General features: G+C 36.9%; 1 protein-coding gene across 4 annotated transcripts in view; it reads right to left on the bottom strand.

The window, feature by feature from the left end:
- DACH2 (dachshund family transcription factor 2) overlaps positions 1 to 20,139 on the bottom strand; it is a 302,186-nt gene that overhangs the window by 40,176 nt on the left and 241,871 nt on the right. For all 4 annotated transcript variants that reach the window (XM_054839711.1, XM_054839712.1, XM_054839713.1 and 1 more), the window contains exons 6-7: positions 15,923 to 16,058; positions 14,004 to 14,084 (exon numbers count right to left, since the gene is read on the bottom strand). In XM_054839711.1, coding sequence (XP_054695686.1) covers positions 14,004 to 14,084; positions 15,923 to 16,058 — 217 coding nt within the window. The remainder of the gene's footprint in view (positions 1 to 14,003; positions 14,085 to 15,922; positions 16,059 to 20,139) is intronic.

The following is a 20,139-nucleotide window of genomic DNA, read 5'->3' as shown; positions in this document are numbered from 1 at the left end:
TCAAAACCCTCAAGTGCAGTGAGAATGATGTGAGATCTTACTGTAGGTCAGTACTATCGAATCTTACCAGGAATGTGGGAGAGTGCTGGGATTTGAGTGTGACCCACAGGACACACAGATTATGAGGTTTATTAATTAAAAATTGGTGAGGTCTTATTCTAACTGCGAACCCACATCAATACCTTTTCTGGTTACATCTTTTTTCCCTTCCCCACACCCAGCATCTCTTCTTGCTGTCCTCACGAAAGTGCTCTAAATTCAGGGGAAAAAAGGATGCCATTAAAAATTGCCTTACTACAGTATGTGTTAGCACCATTATATGAAATAATTGCTCCTTGGGAGATTCTAGACAGTCAATTAACCCCCAATTCATGACTCAAGTGGCAGAGCACACACTCAATGAATAAAGGGTAGGGGTTCAATTCTCAATTAGGATGAAATTTTTTCCTTAATAGTTTAATCTTGTGGTCAATTAAATCCCCTAGCGTTGTATTAATTATTATATGAATTCTAGGCAACTTCTAATTCAAAGGTTAGTTATGGTGTACTGCAACTGGACCAGAGTCCTGGACTTAAATTTTTCAAAGCTGAAAGACTATTCTACCTTAAGGGGGAAAATACTCTCTTTTGAAAAAAAGACAAAGAAATGTCTTTACATTGTGCTTTCCTAATGTGGGATACTTTAAATGTCTGCTGTATTTTTATGCCAGAGATAAGACTGCAATTATGTCATAGATCATTAGAACCAAGTTTACTGCTACACCACATATTCATATCACTAGTTATATTAAAAAAGGATTTCTAAGCAGACTTTTAAGGATTAATCTCATCTCCAATTGCTGAGCTTTTCTCCTATATTGTTGGGCATAGCAGCTTGGAATAGTAGCTTACTTTTCCATCTGTTAGACATATAGAGAGTGTCAGTTTGTGAAGTACTTTCTTGGTACTGTTTTGGTAGAATAAAGTCCTGGATTTCCTAGGGGAAGCAAAGGACATATGCTGATGCTCTATGGTTTCTGAGTTGCTGCAGAGATGAATTCTTCTTGGCCAGCTTTCTGTTGCGTAGGTGCTGGAATCATATAAAACAGCGACTTGCAGAAAAAAAAGTAAAATGGTGAGTTCCCCGGCCAAATCAGTGATCTTTTTGCAACTAATTATTTTTCTTGCTCAAAATGAAGACAGTTTGTCTTTGAAAAGACTGTCTATCATTAAAAAAGAAAAGTATTGAAAGTTTTTGAAACAACTATAACAGATGTCATAGTAGTTGAAAGTACAATTAGAAAGCACGACGCCGCAGAAATAAAACTTCAAACAAAAGCGGAAAGAGTTCTTTGTGCACATCAATAATTTAGAATGATTTAAGAACTGTTTTATAGATGCAAGTGGAGCTCTTTCTGTCTATATATAAATTGAATGTGGTCTTTATAGGCAAACAAAAAGGGGATACAATCCTTTTAAATTATTTTTAGGATAATTGTTTCCGCAACAAACATCATTATTTATCAGTTTTGAAAAGAAGCCAACTGCTAACATTTGAAATGCACAAATCTTGGCACACAACATAGAAAATGGTAATCTCCCCCCTTTTCAAAACCAGTTTTGCATTTATTTTACACATTTGTCAAGTTCTTATCTCAAAGCCCATGCAGTGTTACCTATTTCGATCAGAAATCATTATATTTAATTTCTAATCGCCTTCCCATAGCTAATTTGGTAACTCAGGAAAGGAAACATTTATTGCTACCAGATGCTGTTACCTTCCTGCTCAGTCACATATTACTATAAATTGATTCAACAGCCTGGAAAACAAGGTTTGATATGTATTATTTTGCCTTCTGGATTTCTTCTGTTATAATCTTTCTTTTTACATATACATTCTCATTTTAGTGATGGAAACGTTCTAAATCTGTGCTCCAGCTACTTATGAGCCAGGATGTGTCCATATTACACAATGCAGTGCCACGTAAGGTGACCTGAGACAGTCTGCGTGCTACAAGCAGTTTAGCCATACTAGCAATCAGGCTCCCACTGAGGCATACCCCATTTCTGACGTATTAATTCCCCCAGGAGAACACTGCAGCACTGCATGACTGGGCTGCACTACTGCGGTTCCTTTGCTACCGGTAATTTTTTTAGGGGATGTGGTACACTGCAGGTACAACCAATGGACCCGCTTCTCCAAAGACTGAGACATAAAATGGCCAGATCACCTTCTCTTACTCTACCGATTGCAGAATTGTGAAGGTATGAGCCAAATCTTTGAAAAAGACACTTCAGGTTTTTTTCTTTATTCGATTTTTAAGGGGGAGCTGGAATAGCCCATGCAAGAGGCTGAAGAGGCTGCTCTGAACCTGCGAACTCTTGGTTTCTGTATTTCTCTGTATCTTTATTTCATTAAGGAAGTAAATTATCTATTCTGTATTTGAAACTAACTGCACTGTTTTTCTGGGTGCTCTTTTGTTCTGGGGTAAAACCCATGTATACTAAGACGGGATGTTGATGGATAGACAGTTTTGTGTATAGAGAGGAGATTTTCCTTTTCAGATGAGAAGGAAGATATGGGAATAAATGAGAGTCCTTGAGGCTGCAAACTTTCTTAAGAGGAAATGGGAACAGACCTTTTTGTGGAGTCATAGAAGAGAAACCAGTTCCTCAGCAGCTTCCATGTATACGTTTGAACATCAGAACATAATTTCACTGAAGACAACTGGAATACAAGAGGGGAGGCCCCAGTCCAGCTACTTTGCTGCTGCCTACAGCACGAGACGCCACGCACTGCCTTTAAGACAGACTAGGAAAGTACATATTTCAAACTTTGAGACTTCAGTTATCTATCTTTAAAATTTATTAACCCACATGTTTTTGTAGGTCAGTCCTTGCTGCTGAAAAAACCCCACAAAATTTCTGTCATTTAGCTACAGCTATTACAGAGTAAGAATTGTACTTTTTATATACTTGGGACCATTTAGCTTCAATATTTTATGTGATTAATGATATACAAGCTGCTAGTTGTGTAAAATTAAAACTCCAGCCTGATTTATAATATAATTAATATAGGCAGTCCAGTTTACAAAACACTATCCTAAAATAGGGTGCTGAAAAATTATCTTGTATCTTAGAGAGAGTTCTTACTACGAGTAAGACTATAATCTAAAAGTGCCCAACCTCTTTTCTGCTGAGATTTCAACATGTGTGTAGAGAGAGAGATTAGTAATGAATGTTCTTAAAACCATAAAACTATCTCTCAGGAACTCCCTGAATAGCTTTTGAATATCGGTGGCTTGCTTTTTTTTAAATACCAAAAGCTTTGTACAAAGAAACAAAGGAATTATGGCACAATGGAATTATTATTATTATTGGTATTATTACTGTTGTTGTTATTTTAATTTTACAAAAATATTGTGCTTTACTTAAAATACACCAGTTAAAAGAATATTCAGTATATATAAATATACTCTTTTTATAGAGTAATTTCAAGCTCTCCTTTCCATCTAAATCCCTCCTGCCTGTAATGCCGTAGGCTATATGACAATAATGTCAAAAGTCAAACAGCAACTCTGGCAACTCCTCCTTTAATATGTGAATTTCTCCACACTTTTGCCTGGAGGGCACCGTCATTACAATCACTTTCTAGATTTTAACAAAAATCAAGACAACAATAATAAATACAGGCCAATCTCCTAATTGACAGCATCTCAAATGTCTCCAAAGGTTACAGATGTATAAATAACATGTTATTTTCTGAGCAATTCATAATTTCTGACCTCTGTGAATAGACACATGTACACACACATATTCCATTTTCTGCTCCAGCTCAGCCATCTACCAGAGATGCTCCATCCTCCAATATACTCTACATCAAAAAGGCATCTTCTGCCACACCAGAAGAGGCACTCCACTGAACTGTCATTAAAAATTTTACAGTTATGTATCCCCTCCCTGACAACACTCACACGAATAAGCCATGGGATATGTCAGCAAATTCACACAAGCCAAGTCTAGCTATCAAAATATTGCACAGCAGTCCAGGTGATGGATAAAATAGATTCAAAACTATACAATGTTTTACAGATTATAACATCTCAAAACACACCTGGAAGCAGAATTTTATTTATTAAACTTCTTGTTATAGCCTGTCATATTCTGTCAACTAGAAGAAAAATCTGCTTTGGAAACTACTGTCACGCTGGCTACAAAATAAAAGAAGAGAATAAATCAGTTGGTATTTCAAGAGCAACACGCAACGGCCAAGCATGACCAAAGAAGTGTGCCTGTGGAATTCTCTACTGGAATAATCACTGTCTTTCTAGCTTTGTATCCATTTGCCTTGAATTTCAGACTTCTAAGGGCTAAAAAGGTTAAAGTATAAGTGAGCCTGTGTATGTGCAATGCAATCTTTTGGGAAAATCATACATTTTTAACAGTTCTCATGAACATGATTAAGCATTACAAATACATTACAAATGAAGAACATTTCAAAATGACTTAAGAGTCCAACTTTTACTTTCAAAAGTGGCTCAATTACTTGGGGGCTGATTTTTACAGGTATTCATGCAAACTACAGTTATGGAAACAGGAGTGATACCTCAAAAACTCTTAGAAGTCTGATCTTTCAAGCTAAAGCTATGAAGCCACTTGGTATCCTAATGCTGGGCACAGATCTGTCGATGAGGCATCGATGAGATATCTGAAAAAACCAACACTCAATCTCACAGCTGCCTTTAGCCCTTTAAATTTATGCCCAAGGTCTCTGGCCACACGTATTTTGGCTGTGAAGCTTAACTTGGGTTCTCTTTGGAGGATCTGAGACAGACCATAAGCCCAGGGATGGCAGTACTCCCTGGCTGATGGTCTAATAAGCCCCAAACGGAGTAGCCACTTGAGAGACAAGAGTCCTGTTTTCAAACCATCAGACTATTGGTTTGGCATTATTTAGTAAAGGAGTTTGGGGAGGGGAGAAAAGACACAAAGCAACTCAACAATATAGCTGATAATGCAGCAGGCCAAGGGACCTAGTTAGGAGCCTGTTCTTATGAATATTTAATCACTCAGATGAAGTGGAACAGCTTTAACTGGAGATAGTGTGATAGATGCAGTGCAGAGACACAGCAGCCTGAAAGAGGCTTCACTTAGGAGAGGAGAGTCAATCTCCTGCTACAAACTGAGGAGTTCTGAGAAAGAAGTTTATTTCCCACAGAGTACCCCAATGACTGGGGTATCCCAAATACAGCAAGACACAGGCATCTCCTTCCATCTTGTTACCAGTCCTAAGTACCTGCTACAAGAAGAATATTCACAGCTGGAAATCTTCAGCAAAGTAAGCACTCACTTCCCATCTCGGAGTGACCCAGGCAGCCCCTCTTGTGGGCACTTCCCAGGTTGTTGAGATAGGTACTGATAAAATGCTACCCTTAGTTTAAGAATGATCATGTCCTCCTTGTTATTCTCATTATGTTATTTTATAACTCACTGGGTTGTACAATGACTCTATACTGATCATCTCACAATCAGTCATTTAAGGTTTGTTTATCCTTGTGGCAAATAAATTGCTCCTATGATTGAGGTAAGTTGAGAGGAAAAGCAGGGAGACATTTGAGAAACATGACAACTCCTTGATTATTTGGCACTTTTTTCCCCCCACTAAATTAATTTATGGAGAATATAAAGAATAATAACATGAGTATGAAAAAAACTAATAGTCAAGAACAAACAAACAAAAAAGTAAAAACAAAAGTTTCCAGACATATGTCTATGTATGTGTGGTTTTCTGAGCGAGGACAGTAAGGTTTTGGGTAACATATATAATATGCATTTCATTTACTTGTCAGTTCTTGCACTATCTTACCCGTGCATCTACTTGCTACTATATAAATAAGAATCATTAAAAGAACATTACAACATTGATATTGAACTTATGCAAAACTGTGGGGAGTTCTATGCAAAGAATTCAAAATGGGCCATTTTTCATCAAAATAAAGTGCTTGTTTTAAAATAGTTGAAATTGTATTGATTGCTTACTATTGTGGCCTCCCACTCTTTCAGGTACGATGCTTCATTTCCAAAGCACAGCTATTAAAATGAAAAAGCTACTAATAGAACTGCCCATCCCCAGAAATAAATACGGATATAATAAACAAATACCCAACACAGTAAATAGTACTGTAGTGGTGCCCTCTGCCCCAACAATTGAACATAAAATCTGATTTCCTTGAAATTACAGCCTGAGCTGGCTATGATTTGGACCTCCTGATGTTCTGCAGCCCCAGTGGCTTCTGAGTTCAGTATACGGGTCATATCGGCTCTGCTAACAAGATATCATGTAACTTTTATCGATGTAATTCAATGCAATGTCTGAAATATAATGAACACCACACTTATTCTAGTTTCATGACTACCTATCTATTTCGAGAGGATAATCTTTTTCCGCTTCCAATCTGAGGTTAGTTCACTACCTTTCGCATCCACTACGGATTTATTGCTTTTTATTATCAGGAATATTTGTTCTAATGCAGCACGTGCACAAACACTTTGGAGATGCCTTCCTGTCACCAGCAAACTCTGGGCAGCAAGTCCTCCTCAATAAGGGAGAGAGAGCTCTTAACTGCCACCTTAATGTGACTTTTACAGGCAGACACACTCCACAGATCTTAAGATATTCAAAAAACCAAATTAGAAAAAAGTCCTGAATACATAAAAATGCTAAACAAAATACCATCCACACATCCTAGGTATGCTCCAAGGCTTCCGCATACAGAACTCATGCTTTCCAGAACTGATGCTGGCCCAGAGCATCCCCCTGCAAACACCTGCAGCTCTGGAGTTGTCCTCTTCTCGAAATTGGGTTATATAAAGCAAAGTCCACTGATGCTACAGAGGCTGGATTGCTCTTTGACAGCAGGAGCACACATTGCTGTCACAATCAAGAGCATTTTTGGTCCTCTCTGTTCTTGACTGAAACAAAGGTTCTGGAGCCATGGCCACAGCTGTGACTGTGTCACTCACTAATATTTCACTGATATGTAACATCCATCTGTGGCCAACATGACAAACTCTAAACCCGAGCTCACTACCAGTAACCCTTAGAAAAGAGACCAATACTTTATGAAGTGCAGCTTCTATGAATTTCTAGAAGGTCTTCCTCAGACACAAATACTGCAAAACTTTCAAACTCACCAATTAATAATTTTTGTTATTAATTTAAATTTTTATCCGGTCACTTACTTCGGCTTAAATCAAATGCATGAAATATGCCAAAACCATCTTATCTTATAACAGACACCTCCTGCTGGCTTCTAAGTAGTTTCCTAGTGAAGAAGTGTTTGATGGTAGGCTTTGCTGTCCTTGCCAGAAACGACGTGGTTTTTTCAGCAACATATACTGTCTGTACAAACAAAAATTTTGAGCAGTGACAGTCTAAGACTTACTGGATGAGTTCAAACAGAGAAGAACCTATTCCTTCCCCCCAGGTACGCATGGCTGCACACCTGGGCAAGCAAACGCACAAACACAGTTTCTCAGGAGCAGGTTTGGTGCTTATGGCTGGCTCAGAGCAGAGGAAGCCTGAACCTCTGTCAGCGCATTCCCACAGATCTCAAGGATTTCTGTAACATGAGAAAACCATTCAGCAGCCTTTCAGGATGCATATTTTTCAGATCTTACTGCTTGTAATGAGGACTGAAGGCAAACTTATTAAATAACTCATAGACATTAAGAATGTCACCAACTGCAGTTTTCAGGTTAATGACTTTGCATCAGAGGTATTACAAATCAGAGAATTCAAAGGGTCAGTTTTAATACAAGTGCTAACTCCAAGGAAAAGGTTCCTGGGCCTAATCCAAAAGCTTTCTTAGGTCACTGGGTGCCAATCAGCAATTTTTCTCCCTTTTTTATGCCTTTCAAATCTGATATAGCTCACTAAGATGGACCTACATAAAGCTCAACTCACAGTATTGGAGGAAAAGCGGAAATGGTAAACTCTGAAGAGACAACTTGACTTAGGAGAGTAGCTAGCTTATTTTTCTGTCTTATTTTGTTCTTATTTGCCCATTTTATTCCATGGACTTGCATGAATACCTCACTAAAAAATTTGATCCAAAGCCTTTTCATTAAAGAAAATTTCATTATTTCAGCACATTTATACAGACTCATAATTTGTAGTTTTTAGTCAGCAATACATTACAGTCATTGAAATCTAATAAATAAAACATATTAATAAATTATATATCAACGTAAGAAGCTGTCTTTGTCCATCTGCCAAGATAATTATGAAGCAGGTATTTTACTCTTCAGAAAAAATGCATTCTTAAAAATGATTCTGCAAATAAAGATCTAATATAAACTTAACATAAAAGATGTGACCTTGGAATACTTCATTAATACCTCTTGCATAACTCCTCTTGTATTTATAAGTGTTTGAGCAACAGTTAAACACACAATCATAATGATATGAGTCTAGACACTAAAAAATAAAGCTCTACCGTTACTTTCTATTTACATATATCGTAAATCAAGTGTTAGTAAGAGTTTGCCTTGGTTTCATGGGTTTGAGGTTGTGGGGGTTTTTTTGATTGACTGACATCTACTCTTAGGCCACCATTTTAACAGTTGTCAGTTCACTTGCACGTTAAATTTAACAACAAAAAAAAACTTGTGGAAAAAGACTCTACCCAGAATAGAGCACTGTGCTTCTTATCTTTCAGTGTTCTCAGAGGATAGAAAATGTAAAAAAAATCTCTTGAATTTTCCAATGAACATTTGCACTGCACATGTCACTTAAAGTTTCGGAAAAAGAAACCCTTGCAGTCTTTAAACTCATGTATCATTGCATCCACTGCTTACGAAATGACCCTGGGGTCTCTAATATATACACTCAGATACAAGAAGGAACACAACCTCACTTCTAATTTGAGGAGTTTTTCATGTATCTCAAGAGGAGATTCATGAGCACATTCATGAAGAAAATTGCTTTTTTCTCATCGTATCTTTAACATGCAAATATTGATACGTCAAAGAAACAGCATGGTGAACATTTCAAGTGCTGGCACCTATCGTACACTTTGTATACACGCTGCGTGGTACAGCTTCATACTCTTAGTTCTCTTTCTTATTCCTTCCACTCTCCATCTGGATGCTTTCAGATTAATTGTTGAAAAGTCCTCTCTCTGGAGGACACCCCCACCACCAAGGCCTGTTGCTGTTTCAGGTGTTCTGCACCTGCTTGTTCTCCTCCCCTCACATCATGAGTAACCCAGTCCTTTGGCAATGATTAATTTAAGCAGCATAAAACCTCTTTTCCGCTAATGAAATACAATAAATAAATATAGTTATTCCTTCATTACCGTAGTCTCTGGCCATCTGAAAATATTTCACTAAGCTGACAGAAATGATGCAAAATTCCCATTTCCTTGAAGTAATAAAGGGAAAGGTGTTCCTTAATAAAATGAAAAGGGATAGCTGCCAGATGCGGTTTTGGAGACTACCGTCTACTGGAAACACGAGACATTGCCCTTGAGTCCAGACTTGTGCTCTGAAGATGCAGATGACTGGGCTAAATGAGGGTAGCATTGCCACTGAGCAGCTCTGGGAAATTCAGAGCAAATCACTTGCTCAACAAATACAATCTTTATTTTGACTCAAAGACTGAACAATGGTTAAGTCTGAAGATACTGGTCATTTACAAAATTTTCCTAGGAAATTTTACCCTAGTTGATGTAGGGTGGAGTGCAGCTCCAGTGCCCCAAACACTCCTGAGAACACCCGGCCAAACCACGCTGCGGTCCCTGAGGCCCGCACGTCCTGCTTGCCCCTCACTAAAATCAGAGCAGAGAGGCAGGGCTGGCATGTGCCCGGCTCTCCCCAGGGCTCAGGGCATGCCACCAGTCCACGAGGAACAGCACCAGCACAGCCCCTGAGTGTGTACCACTCCTGTCTGGAATAATAACCCGTAGTGTTAGCTGGGGGAGCGAGCTTCCAAAATACCAGGCTTTGGCCAAACTCTGTTCCCACTGAAGACATCAGGAACATTCCCATTGATTTCTGTGGCAAGAGTTGGGCCGGTTCCTTTTATTACTCCATCCTATATGAGGAGTTTGAAATACTTCTTGCCGTGCAGTCAAACAGAATAATTGTACCGGCGTTTAAATCTGACTGGAAGGCACGGCCAAATTCTTTTCTGGCTCGTTTAACCTTCTTAATGCCAGAATTCATATGGAGGTTTCTATAAAGCCCATACAGCGCTGTGTCAAACACAATCCTTTCCCATACAATAGAGATTTTTTCCAGGATGTATACCAAAGCAGATGAATTTAAAATGTAGTTGCTGTGAGCAATTGTGCAGGTAAAAAGTAACCACTTAAAACCAGTCATAGCAAGTAAGCACAATCAGGAAGAATTTGTGTTTAAGTTTGTGTAAACATCTGGGGCTATTTTCTAGCTCTGTTCCCTTTCACTAGCGATTTCAAAATAAAGTACAGATTACTTTTCATATGGTTTTCACTTGCACCCTGACATGGATGCACAGGCGAAATGCTTGCACCCCGTAATGGTTAAAGACGTTTGACAAAAATAACGTATTTTGTACAAAAAAACCCCCAACTGTAGACCTATAAAGATATTTGACTTTGTTGTCCTCTAATGTGAAGCCTGACCATACTTCCTAAAAAAATGATGAAAGGATGTGGAGTAATTGTGATTTAATGGCATTTCTCCTTCAAAAAGCTTAAAGATATGGTCTGTACAGGCTCTAACCTCTCTGGGCTGAGACAGCCGCTAATGCTGTAAATTCTGCCCCACCAACACATGCAAACAGCTCAGCATAATTGGAACAACCTCATATTAACTGTCTTTTAAAGAAAAACTGCTAAGCTATATTCTCTTCAGCTCTAATTACCTTGAAATTACTTTGATGAGAACAAAGTGGCACATTTTTGTCTGGTGCTGAGATCACTTAAAATGGGACATGGAAAACAAAAATTGCATATCCTGAGGGATATCACAGTATTTGCCTATAATAATTACAATAACTTCTATTGGTTTTTATGCTAAGATTTCACATAAGTAGTGCTACTGCTAAATTTTAGTTACTTAATTTTCATTTGTTGCTATCTTAATTGTTACAGAGTGCTCAGATTTGTAAAGTTGTATCAAGGTGTATAACACAAAAACATGTTTCATATATGCCTTCAATAATTTCTTTGTTGTTTGAAAACTTCCAACTTACAGCAAAGCTGGCATTTTATGGCCTGCAGAGCTATAAATCATTTTTAAAATCATGATGATATTACTCAAAACAGATGTGAAAACATATGTTTGCCACGGCTGTATAAACCGCTTACTTGTCATACTTAATAAATGTTGATACTTTTATTTTAACTACATTCCTTCTTAATAACTTTGAAAATCTTTTCCATGGTAAACATATTTTGCCTCAGCAAAAGTAATGGTAGGTTTTTGGGGGGGGGGGGGGGAAAGCTTGTTCTGTATACAAATTACACATATATTTTTTGCTCAGCAACCCAGCACAGATCACACTCTTCAGTGACTGTCCACATCTGACTACCAAAAACAATCAACATGTTTAAGGTGCACGAGAGCCCAAAATAACTATATACAAGAGGATAATAATAGTAGTAGGAACAAATAATCTACGTGGGAATGAGACAAATCACTGAGGAATAACAGCACTTGCATGGGGTGACAGAAAAGGCCAGCAACACAAGCTGGGAATTTTCAGCAGCAGCGTATTGACTCCATCCTACTGGTGCAGTCCATCAATTACTGGGTGCTTGTATCCTACAAAAGAGAGATTCCTCCAGGAACTGTAATATAGGTCTGTCACACTGCCAAATGCAAAATCTGCTTGGCATGGTTGGATATACAACGTTAGTGCCTTTAAAATTTCAGCATTTGTTCCATTATAATGTTGTCAAAAGGTTTCGGTTCTGGAGATCAGGGATTACTTGAAAATTACATCTCTACTTGACAAAAGGACATAATTTCTCATTCTCGTGTTTTCAGAGAAAAATTTGACCTGTGCAGACCAAGGAGAAAAGCAGAAACCTTTCTCTATCTTTAAAATGGTAATTTAAAATTTCTCATGATTTTGAAGCACTTTTTTCTGATGTAGGAGAATCTCTGAACACTAACTTCATCCTAAAAAAACGCTGTAAGTGCATGCAGAAATAACACATGTATAAAGACGTATTTCCCAGTACACAATCAATTGCAAATAAATAATACTACGCAAAAATGTAGACCAGGAAATTAATAAACCTATACAACTTTAATCTTAAGGTGAATTATGGTACACAAAATGTCAGCATCAGATCTTTGTGATTTTGTACAAGTTACAAGGAACGGTCAATGATCACGGGAGCGTGGGAATTGGGTTCACAGGTGGCGGAGTTTAAATCATTTTCACGCTTTTTGGGATTTCTGAATTGTCTTTTCTGATTCTTAAACTGTACCTTCCTTCATCCGTCCTGAGTGACAAGACTGCTACTTCCAATAACTACATGATTTGCATCTTAGAACCCCATAGGATATTGAATTGTTTCACTGAAAAATGACTAAACATGTGGCAAGAAACCATGCACAGTTCAACAAAATTAAAATCAACTACACTTTTGGATTTAGATTAAATACTCACCTATGTAATTACTACAGAAATGTAATTTTTCAATCTGAGGAATGAAGGTATGTTTGGTAACTATTTAGCCTCTGGTGTTGGTCCGTAAATGCCAACAGGAGTCAAGAGGGAAGGATTTAAGCACGATGATCCAGACAGAAAATTATCTCAGAATGGAACAAAAGGGCTCTTTTGGGGTTTGTGAGGAACGCGCTTAAATGCCTAGAGAAACCAGTGAATAAAAACAGCTTCTTCTGCTTTCAAGAAGACAGTGAGTTGAGTACAAAAATACAAAATATAACACAGAATTTCAGGCTCTTCCTACGCAGGACTGGATCAGTCACAGATGTCTAAGGAACAGAGCTGATCATACAAAATCACTAATCTGCTCAAGCAATTGTATATAACTCTGGAACCACAGAGCACATGGACCCTCCAAATTCTCTTTTGAGTAGCTCATAAAATTGTCTATACCTGTCTTTAGTTTTCTCAGAAAATACATTCAAATCACCTCAATCAAAATATAAATCAGTTTGTGTTTTCATTTATGATAAAATGTTCATATTTACAGAAGACTTATAAGCACATTTAGCTTACGTTGTCTCTTTTGGTCACCTCCTTCTCTTTCTTTTGTTTCACATCTTTTTCACTCTGAAACCGTAATATTTCCCACAGTATATTCCTTTGCAGTATTTTTCCAGCATTCACTTACCTTCATCTTTCTTTTATTTCTTGAACTATATCCCATTTTCTTTTTTTGTGCAGGCACTCATTTTGTGTGGTGCTTTCTGTACGTACTGCCACAATAAACCTCTCGCCTATTAATACAATTTATTTTTTTGTTCTATTTGCAAGGAAACAGAATGGCTTTTTCTTCCTCAGTGTGCAGCCACAGATGCCACATGCTCTATGTCACTACAACACTTCCCCAGGGCTCACCTGCATACACGAACGTATTTCTGTTCAACCTCTCACTTGTGAGGTAATGTAATATTATTAGACACACAAAATGGCTTATTTCCCTCACCTACATACCAGCATGAGAGTAGTCTGCACACACATCCACTGGAGGCAAAGAAACAATACCATGTCACTAATCAAATATTTGCTAGGACTTTCATAAATAATTGAGTCAAAAGACTGGCAAAATATTAGCCCCATACTATATAAACAGAGAGAAGCAAAGATCTGATTGTTTACGCTTCCTTAGGAGAACGCCATGTAAATTCACTGGATACATTATTCATTGCCATTAGGCACTTAGCTCTCTTACATTTATAATATTATGCCGTTGCATATGCAGAATACTAGAAAAAGGAATAAAACATGTAATGAGTGCAATTAAATGCCTGAGATGGAAAACAGCCTGCAATTTTACCTTTCTCCTTCTGTATTTTTTTTAGGCTGGTCCCAGTTTCTTGATCAATGAGTTCTCCTTCCCTGCTGTTGGTCAGCATAGCTAAAAAAATCAGAGTGCACAGCTATATAACACTGTCAGTTAAAAAATGTCAGAAGACAAGAAAATATTAAATTATATTTCCTCTGTCAATATTTTGGTATTTTAACATTTATTTATACCATAGAAGTTCTAAAGCAATTGACCATTTTTATTGTCCATAATCAACCATTTCACTGTCCCAGTTCAGCACTTATTGCCAAGTAAAATATGCAGCAAAAGCAAATTTGCTCAAGTTGATTAAACAAAGATACCAAGATAGAACCCAAATTACTGCTGAGATGAATGTGATTTCTTACGAAATGTTCAAATTGACTAATTAGAAAAGTACTTCACAGAAATCATTTTGGGGAAAAATACATTTAAGGATTTAAGTATTAGTAATTAACTATAAAAGCAGCAAGCTTAATAAAAACGTACAGACAGATAGTAACCCAAATTGATAGATGACAGCAAAAAAACAATATGCTGTAGTGTTGAAAAAAATTCTTTACTTCACACCTGCAAGATCAGTGAGAGGTGGTAAGTTTATGATTTCAGGATGCCTACTTTCGTTGTTCTTATTTGATGAAAACATTTCCTTCTCTGCAATTAACCAATTACAGAATTTGAAGTTATGCCAGTGAGGACACTTGTTAAAAACTTCATCACCATTTTTTAGAGAAAACCTTTTTTAAAAAAAAAAATTGTAAAAGTAAGTATCTATATATTTATATAGATATATGTATCTTTACAATAGTAAGTGTTAGACTTCAACATAGATAAATGTTTGGTTTGACATATATAAACCCCACTTTTCTTTAAAAAACTTTTAGCACCATCTCTGGAGCCCAGAGGCTTCCAGTATGTGCTACTACTATTAATAAAACAGTTACAGTAGGTTTCAAAAGCAATAGTGAGGACAAAAGTCTCTTTTTCATTGTTGCTATAGGAAGTTACATTTCTTGTCCTGTGTATTTCTAGGCCTACTTTAGACATGAAAAAGCTAAGGGGAATCTGCTTTCTAGTTTCTGCCCTGTGTGTGCATATGTTTAGGCAAAGTAGTTTGGGTTCCATTGACTAGTTTGCGTACAGCCAACCGTGCTATGTAGTACCATGGTGGTGCTGCTGCATGGACCAGAGTCAAGCCTGCAAAATCCCAGCAAGCAGCTGAGTAGTTATTTGATGGGAGCAAAGTCTACACCGAGTTACATGGACTGCACTGTTTTTGTAGTTTAAATCTAGCTCAGCAATACCTGCATAGGCTCCAGTCACTCTGAAGACAACAGTGTTGACATACACTGACATGAAGAGATGTTAATTGACTTGCCCTAGATCCCTCTTGGAAGCACCAAGAATAGGATCTAAACTTCCTCTAGACTGAATTAACATTTTAAACACAAGATCGATAATGCACAGGCTGTGAAAGCTGTGGTGGAGAGACCAAAAAAATCAAAAAGCCCTCAGCTGACGAGGGAATGTGTGGGCATGAGGATGTTTTTGGAATGGAAAAGCCATCATATAATCTGTGGCTCTTCTGACATACATACGAAGAAAAAAAGTATCTTGCTATTTTTCAATTCCAGGTGCCTTCTGAGGCACTTTCTTACTCCAACATGCAAGAGAAGTTGGTCGTACCAGAGAAGGGGTGATACCTTCTGTGCGCGAATGAATCTGAGGGGCTGGGCTCTGCATAGTGATGAACCTAATAAAACAAATTACAGTGATGAACTTTCCAGGGTTTTTTAGCAACAAGTGAGTGTTTTCCTGAGTTTCCCAGCAAAGAAAGTTTTGCCTCAACAAACTTCTAAAATTCTTGAGGTCAGTAACTGCGAAGGGGTGTGAGGCTGCAGAGCACTAACCAATTCTGTCTGGTGTGTTGTCCAACTGGGACGGTGAGCTGGACACACTGCTGCTCTGATGGGAGGAAGCGTGGCTCCCAGGCCGCTGACTGTCTTCTAGAGATGGAGCTGGAGAAGGGCTGTCTTGGATCCTTTCCTTGAAACAGAAAGAAAACAAGGTCTGTGCAATTTGATTCATGAACTTCACTGAAGTTCACTGAAAAAAATTAACTCTGCCAAAACAGCAGTAACAAATGGTCTTTCTGAGATAAATAGTGAACAAAATTCACTTCCAAAGAGCAGTATAGTCTTGTACAGACAAAAAGAGTATAGCCTTTTACATGCAATGCATCTGGGCATAGCCTTTCATCCTTTGTGCCATAACATAGCATTTGCCACCTCTTTTTATTTTCTTGGTAACTTTTTACTTTCTAACTTTTTTACACATAGGAACACAAAGAATGTTCTTTCATGTTGTTCTCACAAACTACTTTTAATCTACAAATAGTAAAATTGACATATTTGAGTCACATTTCAAATAAACAATTCAGATTTGGACTAAACTGTCACTAAATGCAGTCAAGCTTTTAAACTCACCACAATCTGCACCTGAATAAATTACATCAATATCTTCTCAAGTTAGTGCCCAGACAAATTTTAAAAGCTGCGGCACTGGTAAGAACTTCACTTTTGCATGAAAAGCACCACTGGCTAACAAAAATAAAAATGTGCTTGCAAATTCTTATGTGTACATTTGCACACAAAACTTTGATATTAACCTCCAACTTAAATATACATAGTACTTTAGGTAAGGAGAAAAAAAAAAGGATAAGAAAATATAAAAATTTAGCATAATGAAATTCTGCAGTTCTGTGTATCTGTACTTGCAGATAGCCTGAAGATGCCATGGAATTTTCATCAGTAAAAATCTTTAGGAACGGGTTAGACACACATGACATAAGTAACAATTCATCCTGTGCTGAGGAAGGCAAGAAACTATATGACCACTTGAGATCCCTTCCAACCCAGTGATTCCATGTGTATAATTTTTCTGAATTAATTCAAAATTCCAGTACCCTTCATTCCTGTTCCCAGGACCAACAAAAAGTGAGAATCTATTAAAAGGGACAGATCATGGCCTGAGATACTCTAGATATTCTTATCTTAAAATCCTTTCTATGTTTTAAATCCTCTATTGCAAGTCCTTGAAATTGCAGTTCCAATGCAGAGACACTAACAAGGAGATGCTTCAATTTACAGAATTCCAGAAACTGCATCTTTGGAGTTGCCCTCATCCCTGGCAATCAGCTGTTCCCTGTGGAAACTCAGAAGTAAAATGTAACTTTTTTTTTTTAAAAAGGGAGATCCTCTTGCCCCCACCTCATTAAAAATCACAATTACAGTCTAATCTGGGGAAGTTGTCTCAAAGGAACTTGGCAATTTTTCTGCCTTTCTAACCTATTCTCAAAGATTTCTCATTAGGAGTATGCAATCTGGCTACTTGGTGGCAATTCACCATGTGCTTTTGAAAATAAACTCAATAGCATCTGAACTTTTTATGCAGTTTTTGCTAGACAGTATCCTAAATCAATAATATAGCTTTAGGAAGAGAATGGTAGATTCTAATAGTTTTTCCGTTATAAATACCTGGCATAATAGCTTCTGTTCATAACCTATTGAGACAATTCATTAATAACACTGGCAGTAAGATCGACATTTTAAGAATATTCTGTTACGCATTAAAACCAGCTCTCTAAACCACATTCATCCTCGTATTTAACAGATACATTCGAGAATGATGGAAAGGGAATGTCGGATTGGATTGTCCTAATAGAAAGGGGTGGGATTTGCCTATTCTAATCATAGCAGCTGAAAACGTAGCGTTGAATGTGTTTTTAATAGGATAGTTATTGTACATTAAATAACAACTGAGCCTCAAAATCATGTAACAGATGTGTATCTATTACATAGCTGCTAATTCTCAATGGATCTGCTTTCACTAATTATCTGTTATTTAATGAACATACAATAACTAATAAATCTTAAAGGAAGACTTTTAATTGCAGTATTTTTGAATGCCAATTAAAAATGTTTATTAAGGTTTAACACATACGAATCTGTTGAGTCACAAGTTCTTAAAATTTTGAAAACTGAATGGCTTTCAACAAACAAATTTTCAAATTCGGGGGGAAAAAAGTCCAAGTCACTGATCTTAAGAGTCTCCTGTGTTTTCTTCTTCTCAGTCTCCAAAAGAGTGGTTTTAGAGGTTGCTGAGATGAACGGAAGAGTAAAAGAGAGCCATGACTAACTTTGTGGATGGGTTGCTTATTAAGTTATTTTTTAAAAGTCACATTCTTACCCCAAGAAGTATTCTCCTAAATAAATGATGAATCATATACATGCAATCCTGAGCTTATACATACTACGTGTCTTTTACCTTCGTGTAAATAATAGCTTCCAAATAGGTTACTGCTAACGGGATACAACTCTGACTGTAATTTAATTTGCCTGGATTTCAGTTTTAACAGTCCTCTTTGGCAGTATTTCCTCTCTTTTTACCACAAAGAGCACTCAATTTACAATTAAGATATCATTTTGAAATGATTAATTTTACAGAAGAGTACATAGTTTAAGTAAATTTCATTGTCTATTGCAACCATGAAAATGAATAGCCAAGGAGAGGACATGCCAACTGTTCTGCAAAAAAAACTATGAACAAATATGACTATGAATTAACACTTAGATATCACACAAACAGCCATATATGTCATCTTAAATGGGAGTTATCGGAGTAATTCAAAAGCTGATGATTTGGAAAAGCAAAGTATTTGAGCTCCTTCTGGTAACTGCATTTCCCATTGTCTCCTGCTGTAAAATAATCTTTGCTTCAAGTAACTTGCCTTCAAACTCACGGTCTTGGTTTGAAATGTTCAGGCAGAAATAAAAGTGTCAAATAATAATGTCATTCTTAATCACAGAGTGAATCACTTTCTAAGAGAATTAGTTGATTATGTCATCTAACGTCTTACCAGTTACAAAAATTTATATAGACAGGGAAGATACACTTTCCCCTATAAGCAACAAAGGAGCTGAAATTTTCTCTGTATCATATGTACTACAAATGAGGATAGAGTATCATCATTTAAGACTGCATATGGATTGAGAAATTGTGTATTTCGAATTGTTTGTGTGGAAATGTGATGCTGAATTTCCCCTACTATAATGAATAACACTATGAACAGAGTCTTTTTTTGCAAGTAAACAGATCCATTTTTCAGTCCTGTAATCAGTATGCATCTATTTAGCTACTTAACAGCAATGTGCTCTGGTTCATTAGGTAGCTACTGTTGTGTCTCAGCCTAGTTAAAATTTCACAGCAAGTTAATCTATTTTATTACAAATGAGAACACAAGTGATAATGTCCTCACCATTTTCCAAACACAGGGTTAACAGTATTTGTAACAAATCAATGAGGGCATTTAAATAGGAAAATTGCAAATCTAAAACCTTAACTTTTTTTTTTTTACACATTGATGACTTCATTTTATTTGTCATCTATGTATTTTACAACCTTGTTACTTTTCATATATTTCTTTTTTCCCCTCTAAAAATAGCTCAGTTCCCACCGGCACACTGCTGTGCAGTCTGGTTCTACGGTAGGTACACTCACAGTAACAGAGAAGCCTTTCTAAATAAAGTCATATTTTCTCCATTTGAATTTCTTCCTATTTCATAAATTTGCAAGATTCATATTCCAGGTTATAATGTAATGAATTATATATAAAAAATTTACAGATTGTGAGAATTTTATGAAAAATGAAAACATTTCTCAAGATCTCACCTATTTATCTAACTGTAGCACCTACTTCATCTTATCTTTTCTCTTTCCTTTACAGAACTGTAACATAAATTCTCAAAAAAGACTTTTGCAGTATTTAATCCTTTCGAAGGGTAATATATTTCTGTCTCACTGAAGATCAGCGTCTTGCTTTGGCTCAGAAAATGTAGCTACAAAGCTTGACATTGTTAATTTTAGTTGTGATTTAGGTTAACGGCACTGAAGTCATTAACTCATCCAATTTCCAGATACATCCTTGATTTCACCTCAGTATCCCTGTTCTATCCCCTGTGAGGTAGCATTCCATACAAATAATTTGAAACACTACATAACAGGTGCATCCACACTAGTTTTATTTGAAATATATATGAACAGCTTACATATTTTTGACATAATCATC

The sequence above is a fragment of the Grus americana genome, chromosome 12 (assembly GCF_028858705.1).
Source record: "Grus americana isolate bGruAme1 chromosome 12, bGruAme1.mat, whole genome shotgun sequence".
NCBI classification, from domain to species: Eukaryota; Metazoa; Chordata; class Aves; order Gruiformes; family Gruidae; genus Grus; species Grus americana.
Note: the sequence above shows the minus strand (reverse complement) of the source record. Positions and strands in the feature narration are given on the sequence as shown.